The 14,389-nt window shown below is 54.2% G+C and overlaps 4 protein-coding genes across 4 annotated transcripts; 3 read left to right on the forward strand and 1 right to left on the reverse strand.

The window, feature by feature from the left end:
• Window positions 1–888: 888 nt before the first annotated feature.
• PODANS_5_1320 (uncharacterized protein) lies at window positions 889–4,209 on the forward strand (the record flags this gene model as incomplete). The annotated part of the gene is made up of 3 exons (XM_001904168.1): window positions 889–2,559; window positions 2,649–4,028; window positions 4,087–4,209. Coding segments are annotated over 3 exons (3,174 nt in total), but the record flags the coding sequence as incomplete, so codon positions are not given.
• A 662-nt stretch (window positions 4,210–4,871) lies between these two features.
• PODANS_5_1310 (uncharacterized protein) lies at window positions 4,872–8,222 on the forward strand (the record flags this gene model as incomplete). Its single annotated transcript, XM_001904169.1, has 2 exons — window positions 4,872–6,440; window positions 6,516–8,222. 2 exons carry the CDS (start codon window positions 4,872–4,874, stop codon window positions 8,220–8,222), a joined length of 3,276 nt encoding a protein of 1,091 aa, XP_001904204.1.
• A 409-nt stretch (window positions 8,223–8,631) lies between these two features.
• Window positions 8,632–11,502, reverse strand: PODANS_5_1300 (uncharacterized protein; the record flags this gene model as incomplete). The annotated part of the gene is made up of 2 exons (XM_001904170.1): window positions 8,632–10,532; window positions 10,608–11,502. 2 exons carry the CDS (start codon window positions 11,500–11,502, stop codon window positions 8,632–8,634), a joined length of 2,796 nt encoding a protein of 931 aa, XP_001904205.1.
• Window positions 11,503–12,184: 682 nt separating this feature from the next.
• Window positions 12,185–13,844, forward strand: PODANS_5_1290 (uncharacterized protein; the record flags this gene model as incomplete). The annotated part of the gene is made up of 3 exons (XM_001904171.1): window positions 12,185–12,415; window positions 12,473–12,598; window positions 12,657–13,844. 3 exons carry the CDS (start codon window positions 12,185–12,187, stop codon window positions 13,842–13,844), a joined length of 1,545 nt encoding a protein of 514 aa, XP_001904206.1.
• Between the last annotated feature and the right edge of the window lie 545 nt (window positions 13,845–14,389).

Consider the following 14,389-nt stretch of genomic DNA (forward strand, 5'->3'; position numbering starts at 1 on the left):
TTTGGGCTTAACTCGCCAGAACAGCCTTCTCAAAGTCAGCCTTGCCATCGCAGACATCCGTAGATCACTCCCAAGAAAGATTCCCCGTGTTGATCACGGCATTATTCGAGTCCATCGAAAATATGCCCGAGGTTACAACTCAGGCCCAATCTTCCCCCGCAGAATTGAATTCCCAGACTTCAAGCTGAAAGTCACTCAGGGCAGCGTTTTTGGATTGCTCCTTCTTGCTACTTGCTGGCTGCTGCCTGGGTGCCTGAAGCCTAGGTTTCATCTGCCCGACTTTCGGAAGGAAGGCACATTAGGTTTCCATGTTCCTTCTCAAATTGGCCCACTTGATAACGGATCGAGGAGCCCAAGCTTCATCACTTGATTTGCACTTTCTGATCACATCAATTGGCAGTTCTGATGATCAAAAGACGACGAGTCTTTAAACTACCACGCCCAGATACATTCCTACTCCATTGGGAGTTCAATTTCCAGTTCATTTTCAGATACTAAAACTTATTTAATGGCTATTTCTCACGTATCTAGTATTTCCAAGTTCGTGGTTTCAATTGTGCCATTGATCAGGTTATATATACTTCATGTTACAAGAACGTTGCAGCCAACATTCATAGGGCGTGCTAAGTTTACCCCTAAATTCCCCCGAGCTTTGAGACTTGGCAAATAATGACACTAACAACAACAGACTCTGCCTCCCTTCTCAATATATAGAGGTGCGAGTTTCGTCTCCGTCATGTTTGCCGAGAAGAACAGCCGATGACAGCAGCCAAGTCAATAGAAAGCAGTTGGACGCCTCAGGTGTTAATATTCGGACGTGGCTTGCTGACTCCTGTATGAGTGCTGACGTCCTCCAATAACTCTGTCTATGATCTCAAGAAATACAGTCGAATACTGGAGGAGGCCGATGTGATCGGCATCACAACAACAGGGCTAGCCAAGAACATCGCCATGCTGCGCGGTATTGGCGCTAAAGTGGTTATCTGCGAAGAGGCAGCCGAGGTTATGGAACCTCACCTCATTTCCGCCATGATGCCTGGGATTGAGCACCTCATTCAGATTGGCGACCATCGACAGTTGCGGCCCCAGATCAACAATTACGGTTTCAGTGTGGAAACTTCAAGAGGCAAAAAATTTCAGCTTGATCGCAGCCAGTTTGAACGTCGGGCCGAGGGGGAGCCGGGCCTGGCTCCCCTTCCCGTGGCACAACTGAATGTGCAGCGAAGAATGAGGCCTGAGATTTCGTCACTGATCCGAACAGTGTATCCAGATTTGAAGGGCCATGACTGTGTTCAGAACTTCCCAGGGGTAACAGGGATGCGAGAGCATTTGTTTTGGCTCAATCACCAACATCCTGAAGATGGCAGATACGATGGCGCGAAGGTGAAATCACACAGCAACTCTTGGGAAGTCTCCATGTCAACAGCCTTGGTCCGTCACCTCGTTCGACAGGGAGAATACAAAAGCACAGACATTGCACTCTTGACGCCCTACACTGGCCAGCTCCAGAAGCTTATGGCTGCATTGAGCGGCGATTTCGAGGTCTTCCTCAGCGATCGTGACCTCGAAAAGTTGGCAGACGATGGCTTTGGACATGCTGATGGAGTCGAGTCCGACTCGGTCGACTCTGTCGATGACGCCCCGAGAATTGAGCACAACCGAGGCAGGATGTTGCAGAAGACAGCGTTGGTTAATGCTATCCAGCTTGCCACAGTGGACAACTTCCAGGGAGAAGAGGCTAAGGTGATCATTGTGTCACTGGTTCGCAGCAACAGCAACAACGAAATTGGCTTCCTCCGAACAGAGAATCGTGTCAACGTACTCCTCAGTCGAGCCCAACATGGGATGTATCTTATCGGCAACGCGAGAACCTACCGAGGGGTCAACATTTGGGACGACGTCTACCAACAGCTTGCAGAGAGGGGTGCGGTCGGGGATTCGATTGCGCTTTGTTGTCGGCATCCTGATATCCCAATCGTGTGCTCCAATCCTGACGAATTTCTTAGACGCAGCCCGGAAGGGGGCTGCACTCTTCGATGCGATCAGCGTCTTGACCCATGCGGCCATCGTTGTCCGGCAATGTGCCATTCACAGGCACTCCACGACGTCTTCAGCTGCTCACAGCCATGTCCCCGTATCCGAACAACATGTCAACACGCCTGCCCAAAGCTCTGTGGCGAGGACTGCGGTCCTTGTCGTGTCACGGTCACGGACGTTGAACTTCCCTGTGGCCACATCGCTGATGAGGTGGAATGTTGTCAGACACCTCATCCGGAAACGATCAGATGTTTGCACCCTGTGACGAAGATCGTCCCTGATTGTAAGCACAAGGTTAAGGTACCATGCGAGACGGATGTGTCTCAGTACTATCACTGCCCAACACCTTGCGAGGCGACATTGGCTTGTGGGGATAGATGTACTGGTCAGTGTGGCACGTGTCAGCACTCCCATAAAGAATGTCAGAGGATCTGTAGGCTTCCACCGTCAACCTGCAATCATCTCTGCGCCAGGAAGTGTCATAGCGGAGAGCTGTGTGGAAGCTGCTGTCAGCCATGCCAAGTAAGTCACACTTCCTAGCTTAACCCAGTCCCCATGGCAGATAAATCTGACTTGCTTAGGTACAATGCCCCCATTCTTCTTGTCCCCAGCCTTGTCACAAGCCCTGTGCCCCTTGCATCGAAAAATGCGGCTGGGCTTGTGAGCACATGGGACAATGCTCGCTACCATGTGCTGCACCATGCGACCGTCTGCCATGTGACAAGCGATGCTCAAGAAAGCTCAAGTGCGGGCATCAGTGTCCTAGCTTCTGCGGAGAAGAGTGCCCAGAGGATCTGTGTCAGCTGTGCTGTCAAGACGAACGGAGACAACGTCGTGTTGATGTTCTCGAGTGGAAGTTGTATCGCGAAGTTGATCTTGACGACAGTTCAATCGTTGTTCTCAGTTGTGGTCACTTCTTTACAGGCGAGACGCTGGACGGCTCGCTAGGAATGACCCAAGTATACACCACCAATTCGAACGGTGAATACAACGGACTTCGAGATATCGCAGGCACCTTGTCCACATCTGGGGTGCCTTCATGCCCGGATTGCCGCATCCCCATCCGTCAATTCGCCACCAGACGTTACAACCGGGTGGTGAACAAGGCAGTGATGGACGAAACGATCAAGCGATTCTTCGTGGATGGTCGTCGACGCCTCCAAGAGCTCCAGCAAAGACTGGCTGCGGCAACAGCCAAGCTATCCTTGGACAACATCCCGGAGTGGGATGATACAGTCCCTAGGTCCGGTACTTCGTCGGTCCTTCGCGACAGGCACCGTGAGTTAAACCGCATCAACTTGACACTGGGAATTGCAAAGCAACAGATGGACACGGAACATCAACCGGCCAAAAAGCTGTTTGACGCCATCGTCAGCTCTCGACGTCGCCAGCTGAAGACATTGTCCATGGAACAGAGATTGCCTGAGCTCAGCTTGACTGGACCACCTCCGGCGTACAACTCTCAAGTTCTCCTTGAGGCTGAGGCACTCCACTTGCAAGTTCGGGCGGCAATCCTCCAAGACAAGATGAGAATCGCGGCCAAGGTTCCTGAATTGCAAGAAGGTCTCAAGAATGCTGATCGCCCTGGGGCTGATGTGCCAGGACTTATGAAGGATTGTATGGAGGGCATCAAGAAGTCGAGGGAGTGGAAGCTTCCACGGCTTGTGATCTCCCTCAGCCAGCTTTACGCACAAACCAGCCAGCTGGCTGGTCGATATTCTGCGCAGTACAGAGCTCGTACTGTGGAGTGGAGGGATTACGGTGCTACTGCTGGAGAACTGCTGATCGAGGCGCTGCAGCTTTGTGGGACGTTTGAGGATGGCGAGAGTTTTAGGGAGGATGTTCAAGAGGCGCTGAAGGCTTTGAAGTCAACGAGATACGAGAAGGTCAGCAGGGAGGAGGTCAAGGCTATCAAGTTGGCTATGGTGAGTGGGTTTGGGGGGATGAGTACGAATTCGGGACACTGGTATAATTGTCAGAATGGGCATCCGGTACGTTTTGACTTGTCTCGAACTTTGAACAACAGTGACTAACGAGACCTTTCAACAGTTTGCCATTGGTGAATGCGGGATGCCCATGGAGGTGGCCCGCTGTCCGGAGTGTGGAGCTAGGATTGGGGGCTTGGATCACGAGCTGGTGGATGGGGTGTCGCGGGCGCAGGGGATGGAATAAAATGTGGAATAAGATGTCGATGCCATGTTGCTTTGTGTATGATGTGGGTTTTCTTTTTCTGTCTTGTTGTTTTGTTTGTCTTTGCTTTTGGTTCCACCTTGACACATGTGGAGATTTTTCTAGATAGCCATCTTGTCAGATCAATGTCACCCCTGAATACCCCTGATCACCCTGACAGCCATCACCAATCTTGCCATGGTCTCTTCCATTGCACAACCTCATCGTCTTGATTCATCCTGCAGCCCACCAGCTGAAAATTTTCAACGGTTGCTTTGCATGGGGGCTGTGAGCAGCCACCGTTACATTGATACTGCGGCCTTGACGAAGCCAGGGGTCCAAGGCTACTTCGTGAGAGGATGATAAGCATTTCATTTCCGGGGATGTGACCGCGAAAGCTTGTTCCCGCATTTCCCAACCTCGTCTCCGCGTTTCCTTTTGGGGCCTCTTGGCGCTGCATTGCCAACGGCTAGCGCGCCACACTATCGAGGTCTGGGTCGCGATGGATTTGGGTTTTGATCGTATGGGTTTCGGCAGGCGGATTCTCCTTGGGGGGAGGGTCTATTGGGCGGGAGAGGGGATGGTATATATTGGCCACGTCGCGCCGGAATGGGTTGATCGATGAGGAGGAGGGCTATTCGTGTTCTTTGGAGACTTCGGCGGTGATGGCTCCGCTTGGATGGGCTGCTGGCATATCTGCCATTTTGTTTGGTCTTGCCTCTTCGGTTTCATCTCAGGCTGGGGTTGATGTTAGCTGTGCCGATAACGTCAGCAATGGGACTGTCTATGAATCGCCGAAGGGGGTGGAGTTCTTGGTGCTGTGCGGGGTGGACTATGGGGGAGGGGACATGAGCGCTGCGCAGACGGGGACGTTTGCAGGATGCATGGATCTTTGTGCTGAGACGTCTGGCTGTGTGGATGTTTCTTTTGTGGGGGGGTCGTGTTATTTGAAGAGGGCATTGGGTCCGTTGAATACTGCGGGACATGTCTGGACTGGGAGGAGGATTACAGGGCCGAGCACCACGACGGGAGCACCTCCTGCTGTGACGGGGAGTTTGGTTCCGAGTTCTGACCCGCCGAGTTGCGTGGAGGGGAGAAGTGATGCGACGGCGTATTTGGCGGAGTCGGGGGCGGTTTATGAGATTATTTGCGGGAGGGAGTATTATGGTGGTGATCTTCAGATGGTGTATACGAAGACCTTTCAGGGGTGTATCGAGGCTTGTGAGGAGTTGGTAGGGTGTGTGGATGTTTCGTATGTTGGGGAGGCGTGTTATAGAAAAGGGCAGGTTACGGTGTTGGTTGAGGCTGGGCATGTGTGGACGGCGAGGAAGATATTGGAGGCACCTGTTCAACCTAGTGTCAGTGAGAGTGCTAGTGTGAGGACGACAACCGCGCCTAATGCTGGACCTACGGTGGTGCCACTGACCTGTGCTGGTGGCCATGCTTCTACACCCACGCACACGACGTCAGAGGGGAGGACTTACGAGATACTTTGCGGTGTTGATTATGGTGGAGGAGATATTGGAGCATCGTCCCAGGCGACGTTCAGCGGTTGTCTTGCTGCCTGTGATACCGCCAGCGGTTGTTTAGGGGTTGCTTATTCCAATGGCCAGTGCTACCTGAAGGGTACACTGAACAATCCTGCGGCAGTTGCGCATGTGTGGGGTGCTCGTCTTCATGGTCTCAGCATCGAGCCTTCTAGTTCCTCTGCACCAGTGGAGTCGACCGACATACCTGTCAGTACGGCATCAGGCAGCCCAGAAACATCAGCAACAAGCACACAGACGGAAAACGATCCTCCGTCAGCAACCTCGACACAATCACCAACAATAACCTCAAGCCTGGACGAATCGTCAACGGCTGACACGAGCACAGCTGGTGCCAGCACGACGGGCTCGTTCTCGCAAGATGCAGTATCAACTTCTAGCCAGCGTGACGAAGCGAGTGCTAGTTCTAGTATCACGGCTCCCGCAAGCCCTGAGCCGACAGACCTTGTCGAGTCATCGGCAACGGCTACACTGCCGCCCTCTCTCACCTCCATGACTACCAGCTCTTTGACTACGACAGCCTCTGCTTCTTGGCCGCCTTCCCCTGAATGGACCTCCGACTATACCTACTACGAGGCCACTCTGCCCGCCTACAACTATACCAGCCAGGTCGCTCCACCTGCCACTGTTCTGCCCACCTCGTCCAGCTGCATGCTCGATCCAGTCCAGACGCCTGGGGCCCTATTCGTAAGTATACTTTGCCTATGCAATACTCGCCAACTGTCCCAGGAGTCATCTTGCTAACCCATGTTTTCTTTCCAGCACCTTCTCGATCCCCTTGGAGCGCACATCATTAACCGCGACGGCCGTCCTGGCACCCCCCAAGCACCCGAAACGCAAGAAGAAGCCCTTGCCATCCTGGTGACAATCGACGAATGGCAGCCCCCTCTGTTCAGGTTCGGAAGACAAGTCGGGTCCTTCCATGTCCTGGAACTCGTGGAAGGTACCGATACCTACGAGGTTGCCTTCTCGCTGTCCAGCGAAATCATCTTTCAGTCGTCGCCTAGTACCAACCCTCTGCTGTTCACCGTCGACTGTCGTGGCAGACTTCTGGAAACAAGCGCGGGCATTCCTCGTTACTGGCACACTACCGATGATGGAATCCGCACCACATTGGCTATCGAAGGCTCGGAAAACGCAGAGTTACACGGCATCGTCGCTATACGGCCAGATCTTCGCTCCCCACGGCCAGTTGAAACCTCGGGTATCAGCTTGCGTCGAAGTCTACAAAGTCGAGAGTTTGCACTTCTTCCCCGGTGCCCATATGGCCCAGATGCCATTCCAGTGCCGAAACCTGGCCGCCGCCCCGAATCTCCCAACGGCTGTGGAGCAGCAGATGCCGCGGTCGACCTGGTCCCTGACTTCAACTGGGGCGAATGCTGCAACGACCACGATGACTGTTTCGACAACTGCGACAAGAGCTTCTGGCAGTGCAACACCGAGTTCCGGACCTGCATGCGGAACCAGTGCTGGAAGGATGCCACTGTTCGGTGGCATGATGTTTGGAAGTTCCCGGCTTGTGCTGACCTGGCTGGGTTTTACTTCACTGCTGTCAGCTCGCCCATCGGGTGGATGGCGTTCAACTCTGCGAATTCCGATCGCTGCGAATGTGCTTGTGACAAGCCGACGCATTCTCTCTGCCCTGTCGAGGCTGGTGGGCCTAGCGGTGGGCAAGAGACGTACTTGGCCTGTCAGAATGTCAACCTGAACGACCCTGAGATGTGTGGAGGATGCGATTTCAAGTGTCCGGAGCATACCAAGTGTATCGGAACACCCAACAAGTGCCAGTGCGAGCAAGACCAATGTGGGAACTTGTGCCTTGACCTCAAGTCTCACCCCAAGAACTGTGGGACATGCGGCAACGTCTGCCAGTCGGGCTACTGCTACGATGGAAGATGCTACGAGCCTGAGCCGACCAGCTCGCTGCCACCAGTGCCTATCACTTCGGCTACCCCAACCCCCACTGGTTGTTCAGTAGGCCAGGCGATCCGATCCGAATGGCTCACCCTCCCAGAAATATACCAGCCCGACATGCCCGAGTACACCCTCACCCGCCTCGGTCCTCAACCGGGTCTGCCAGGTGATTTCTCGGTCCACGTCGTTTCCAACACGCAAAACGACTTCCACCTCCGAACCCGCGCCATTTTGTGTCCTAGCGTCCAGTACGAGATCAAGTTCAGCATCCGGAACGAGGCGATCGCGCCAGAGGGGTACGTGTACCCGAATGGGATTCCAGGGGTGTGGATCGGGAACTACAACGTGCCGTTCCTTGACACGCCCAAGATCCCGCCGCTGGGGGAGTGGATTGAGTACAAGCAGACGTTTGCTTACAGTGTTGGGTTCGGGGGGTCGCAGCCAGTGGAAGGGGGGTTGATGTCGTTGCATTTTGATTTTTATGTGCTGCTGACGAGTGCGGGGGCCGAGTACACTATGGGGGGGTTTAGTATTTTGGCCACGGGGAGGCGTTAGAGAGAAAGAGCTTGGTGCGGAGCAAGAGGGGAGGAGGGGGGGGGCATGGTTCCAAGGTAGTCTGAGCTTGTGATGCTGATTTTTTCTTACAAATTTAGCATTGACTATCTGTTTCGGGTGCGGCGTACCTAATGGGTCAAATAGCGCAGAGTAGAACAGAATATAAATCTAAGATTTATTGTCTACGAAGGACGACACAGAGCAGCCTGTAGCGAACTGTCAAATAAACAAACAAAGTGATATCTCTCAAAACAATCAGACAGCTCTGAAACTCGTGAACAAGCAAAACACAACAGCCACCATTGACAGACCGATAGAAAGACAACCAAAACCCAAACAAACGCGCCACCACCCCGCTAAAACGCCACAACAAAAGAACCCCTTTACCTCCCCCCTCCCCCGGCCGCTTTCAGGTCTGCTTAACCCTGGGCGTCATATCCCTAACCACATACATCTCCCCGTAAACGTCAGCACTGCTCACAAAAACCCCCAACCCCTTCATCACCTTCCCCCCCTTTGTCCCCCCCAGCTCCTTTTCCAGCTCTTTGAGTGCCAGATCCAACATTTTCCTTTCAACCCCGGCGATCCCCATCATTTGCTCTTTTATATCTACCGCGCCCTCAAACTCGGGGAAGTTGACCGCGTTGACGTTGTTCTCCTCCCTGTCTCTGTTCAGGCTGCCCAAGTCGTTGTAGATCCTGCAGATGGCGGATAAATGCCGGGAGATGGAATTAAACAGGTGCTGGACTTTCGGTGTGGGAATGAAAAAAGGGGAGAGGAGGCATTGGAAGAGGGATATGGCGAGGGGGCCGGCGGTGTGGGTGCCTGAGGTGGTGTGGAGCCAGTCGTAGAGTGGGGAGGGGGGTGATACAAGGGTGTGTTTGTTTGGTTGGAGGGAGAGGGCGTGGTTGTATTCCATTTGGGTTAGGTGGGCGGAGAGGTAGGCTTTCAGCTGGAGGCGGAGGTTAGACTGGAGGATGGGTGGGGCGGTCTGGACATAAGGGAGGACGGAGATGGTGGTGAGGAAGTGGGAGAGTGTCTGCTTGATGGTGGCGAGGAGGGGGGTTGGTGGAGGGGTGAATAGGTTGCCCAAAAGGGGGATGGAGCTGAAGAGGGATGGGGTGGTGGTGGGTGGTGTAGCCGGGAGATGGAAAAGAGTGTCGAGCTCTGAATGGAGTCTGGCGATGGCTTCGGGTGGGAGCTGGGAGACAGAGGTCTCGATGAACTCGTCTACTTGGTAGGCTAGGGCTGAGATGACCATCATCTCGAGAAGGATGTGGGAGCCGAGAGGCCGGCCGTGGAGCTCGTTGCCTGCTACCCAGGTGAAGGGGATGTAGGCGAGGTGCTTCTCTTTGGTGGCTGTTCGACCGGGGAATATCTCCAGACAACGCTCGCGTAGGCGAGAGACGAAAAGAGAGCTTTCGATGAGGGAGATATCAATCCTGGAGGTGGAGACCTCGGAAAACATGGGCAACTGCCGGAACAATTTGGCTGACTTGAGTGTGGCTTCGAGGTTGGGAGGAACGAGCTCTTGCAGACGGGGCGGAGCGGGCAGGATTGTGCACTTCATGGCAGCGAGGAGAAATGCCTGAGACAGGTTGCGTGACCCGTATGTCACCTTTTCGATCCAAAGATGTTCGGGCTCGAGGTCGCAGTTGAGATACTGTCTAAGGAAACCCTTCGCACGTTCAAGGGCTGCATTTATGTGGGAAAGAATCGGCTTGACGGTAGGAAGTGAGGCAATGCGGGTAATGGCAATGACGGCGTAGGCTGTGCATTCGCGTTCTCCATCCCAAGAACCATCGTCTCGTTGAAACCGCAGAAGATGGCCCATAATCTGGTGGGCGACGGTAACGGCATCAACAACAACCTCTGTTGGTAGGTTGGGTAGAACCCCTCGTCCCCAGCTGTCTAACCCGCTCATGAGTCCTTGTGTCATGAGCATCATTGGATACAGCGAAGATAGATGCTGTGACCAAGGTAACCAGTTAGCACTTCTGTTTGTGTCCAAACTGTTTTGGAAGCAAGGTAGACTTACCCATTTGTCTCTTATGCCAACAGGTTCGGTATTCCACTTGTTGCAGAGGTATCGCATTGCCATCTCAATAACATCAACATGCTGACTGGCATCGGGGCTTGCACACAATGAGGTCAAGCAGTTGCAGTTAGTGGTGATGCTGGCGTCTCTTTCACCGGCATATGTCCTGAAGTGAGCTTCCTTGGCTTTCCTGTCAACCAGGGTGACCAATTTGGACGCTGGGGTTGGTGATCCCATTAGGTTCAAAGTGGTGATACCTTTGGCTGTATCGTCTGCATCCAGCTCCATTCCCTCAGCTACCGGGGTTAGCAGTCATTCTTGCCATGCGTGTCGAAAGGGCAACTCACCGAATCCAATGAACCCAGATCCTGCCTCAAACGCCCCTTCAAGAGTCTGACCAATCTTTTCCAGACTCTCGGTCCCCAGGTCCTCCCGAGTGAAGCCGTTTTCCAACAGAGTGGCCACGACCCAAGTGTATTCGAAATACGTCGAAGGAAAAGCGCTTGGAACACCACCACTACCATGCCCAGCACCGTAGAGAACAACATGTTGAAGATAGGCCTCAGCTTCGTCATCCCATGTCGAACAGTTCATGAGGTATGCTGCGGTCGACGCAGGCGAGGCCATCATGCTACCCATTTGCTTGTGCTGACTGAGACGGTCAAAGTCGACATCTCCAACAAAGGCCTCGAGTGAGTGTAGGAGTGTTGATTTGTGCCCTTCGTATAGCTTGTCCAGCCTGACTCGTGCCATCTTCATGGCCCGAATCTTTTCCAACATGGCGCGTGCTGGGAACTCCAGGTTGATTCCCTCCTTGGCGAGAAGCTGGAGCAGTTTCGGTAGTAGCATCTCGAATCCCACAGGCAAAGTGGTTGAAGCGTCAAGCCAAAAGGCTTTCAGCTCCCTGTCCAAGAATTGGGTTGCCCGTGAGATCCGATCATTGAGGTCAGCAGTGTTGGACTCTCCCCGATGCTTGCAAAGGGCAAGAATGGCCGCTGCCGTGTTGAGGATGACATCTGTCTCAGTGCCGTGACCAATCCACCCGCCATTCTCGTGCTGCTGGTCGAGAATCAGGGTGAGACTGGATGGAAATAGCCACTCTGTCTGGTCGCCGACGACCTTGGTGATCATAGAGATCCATGCTGTGTCATAGATGGAACAGGTCATGGACCCGACGCCATAGGTGGGGTGATGGCCTCGGGCGAGACCCTCAACGAGCTCTGCTGCCGCGTCGATAAGCATGGTGATGTCGATGGCGTCTGCAAAGAATGTGCAGCGGACTCGTCAGATGCAAGAACACTCGGGAGATGTCTACATGTACATAACTCTATCGGCACGGGGATTAAACGGACGTGATGACAACATAGCAATACATCGAGGCAGACTCACATCTCTTCCCTCCAGGCTCCTCTCTTGCCATGGCACAAACCGGCATGTGAGTTGGCTCCAGGTGGGCCGGAGGCGGCGCAAGTGTGAAAACCAAGACGAGGTTATCGCACTGGCGGTTGGTGCTACCTCAAACCGAATCAAACCGAGGCAGTCCAAATAAAACCCCCAGGGGCTGCGCAGGTAGTTACAGCTAGGCAGGAAGGCCCGGATCACACGTAAGGCTAACACACGGCATGATTGCTGCCTTGCCGCTTTCAGAGTCGCATTCCATCATACCCACCGCTCTGGTCCAAGCCACTCAAGATGCGTATCGTGCCTGGAGACTGGAGAACAAAAAGACCCGTTCCTTGCCGGCATATGGTCTCTACAAAGCTGTCGAGTACCTTTTTCACTCACCCCTGCCGCCCAGTCACATGCACCCTGTGCGGCGCAGCTGGGGTACAGGTACATCAAAAGGTCCACCCGGCATCTTGCTTCCAACAATCTTGCCGGTTCACCGGACTGTGACGGTCAATGCGAGATCTATCCAACCACCATGGCCTTGCTTGTTGACTTGCTGGATCACGCGCCATCTGGGAGTGGACGAGCCATTGTTGGCTTGGTCGCCCTTGTTTTCGTTTTGAACATATTGTTCTGGAGCACCAAGTACTGCACTGTGTCTGGTTCGCCAGTCGCTGGTCGAAAGTGGTGGTTTGAACCCCTGATTCTTACAAGATATCGTTTTCTTCTCAACGGCTGGTCGGTCACCCAGGCAGGATGGGATCAGGTGAGCACTTCTGTTGTTAGCTACTCCTTCTGGATGCAATGCTAATCGGGTTTTCAGTATGGCGATCGCATCTTCACGATTGCCCGTCCTGATTCCAACGTCACGGTGCTCCCACCGCGGTACCTGGATGAGCTTCAGAATCTGCCGGATACCAAGCTCAATGGTATTGAAGCGCTCGCTGCGGTATGTATATTTTTTTACCCGTTGATGGTTGCAAAATCGAGACTGACAACCACCGCAGGACATGGGTGACGAGTACAGCGGAATCTCAATCCTCACGGGCACTCATTTGACCTTCAATGTTGTTCGCAACAAGTTGACCCCCAAAATGCCCGCTATTATCACTCCGCTTATGGAGGAGCTGGAGGATGCCTTGAAGATAGAGCTACCGGACTCCAAAGAGTGGGTGGCCGTTGATCTCGGCAATGTCTTCACCCGTTTCGTGTCAAGATTGACGACACGTGTGTGGGTGGGTAAAGAGCTCAGCCGCAACGACGGCTGGCACACCGACAATATCCGGACGGTTGAGAATATCTTCATGACGGCGATAGTGCTCAGGTTTGTGCCGCCAGCTTTGCACCCAATCGTGGGGGCGCTTCTGCCCACGCGCGGACGCATTCGCGAAGGCATCAAAAAGGTGCAGTCATACCTTGTGCCGCTCATCGAGGAGAGGCGGCGTCGTCAGGCGGAACTTGGGACGGTGCCTGAGGAGGAGGAGGATGTTCTCCAGTGGCTGATGGACGGCGCAAGCGAGGAGGAGTCATCTGCCGAGAACCTGACCGAGCGTTACGTGTACTCGGTGATTGGGTCCCTGTACACGGTTTCGGGTGCCCTGACTGACTGCCTGCTCGACCTGGCCGAGCATCCCGAGCATGTCGAGCCGTTACGCCAAGAGCTCAGGCAGGTGATGGCAGAGAGCGGCGGGAAGTGGGAAAGGGGCACAGCAGCCAAACTGGTAAAGATGGACAGCTTCATGAAGGAGTCACTGCGGACGAACGCGCCGAGTCCCTTCAGCCAGAAACGGATCGTCAAGGAGGAGCTTACGCTGTCGGACGGGTTGAAGCTGCCGGCTGGGGCGTACGTGTGCATGATCGATCAATCGGCGATCGGGAGGGGGCCGGACAAGTTCGATGGGTTCCGGTACGCAGGGATGCGCCAGGACCCCGGGTTCATGACCAAGTACCAGTACACTTCGACGGACCGCGACCATTTGACATTTGGGCACGGCAGACTGGCCTGTCCCGGACGGTTCGTGGCGTCCCTGGAGATGAAAATGGTGCTTGCGGCTATGCTGGAACGGTACGAAGTAAGCTTTCATCCGAGTGGAAAGGGGGGTGTCAGACCTCAAAAGATACAGCTGCTGGAGCTTGCGTTCCATAATCCGGCCAGTCGTGTCTACCTGCGGCAGAGACATCAAACAAAAGAGTAGGTAGTACTCGCTGGTGGTATCGGCGTCTAAGCCCGAGCTATCCGCTGTGAGGTAGCTAGTCAGAACATGAAGTCAGCAACAAATTGATCAGATGTCATTTCTCACCCACCTACCTTAGTCTCAGCGGTCCGTCCAGAACTCCTCCTCCCGTCTCGCGCCGCGCCGCAATCCTGCACGGCCGGCAGTGCTAAGGGCATTATCGGCTACTGGCTCCGCCGCCTGTTGCGTTGCCTTGTGTAGATTGAATGGACCGCTGCAAACAACCAACAGATTGGAGCGGCTGCCCATGTCACCGTGCCCGACACAGTACCCCTGCAGAAGGGCCCTTGCTGACGTTACACAGGCACCGGGGATGGGACACCCGCCAACTGGACACCTGCTGCCAGTGGATGCCAGTGTACCGCCCCTCCATCGTCACCTGGCATCACCACCTCCTGGTGGCAGGACATCAAAGTTGAAAGCATCACTTTTCCTCCCACCGGATCCCGTTGCTTGTGCATTTTGCTATCCTCCCAACCATTTCCCTACCGGTCATCACCTTCTCC

This window comes from Podospora anserina, chromosome 5 (genome assembly GCF_000226545.1).
Source record: "Podospora anserina S mat+ genomic DNA chromosome 5, supercontig 1".
NCBI classification, from domain to species: Eukaryota; Fungi; Ascomycota; class Sordariomycetes; order Sordariales; family Podosporaceae; genus Podospora; species Podospora anserina.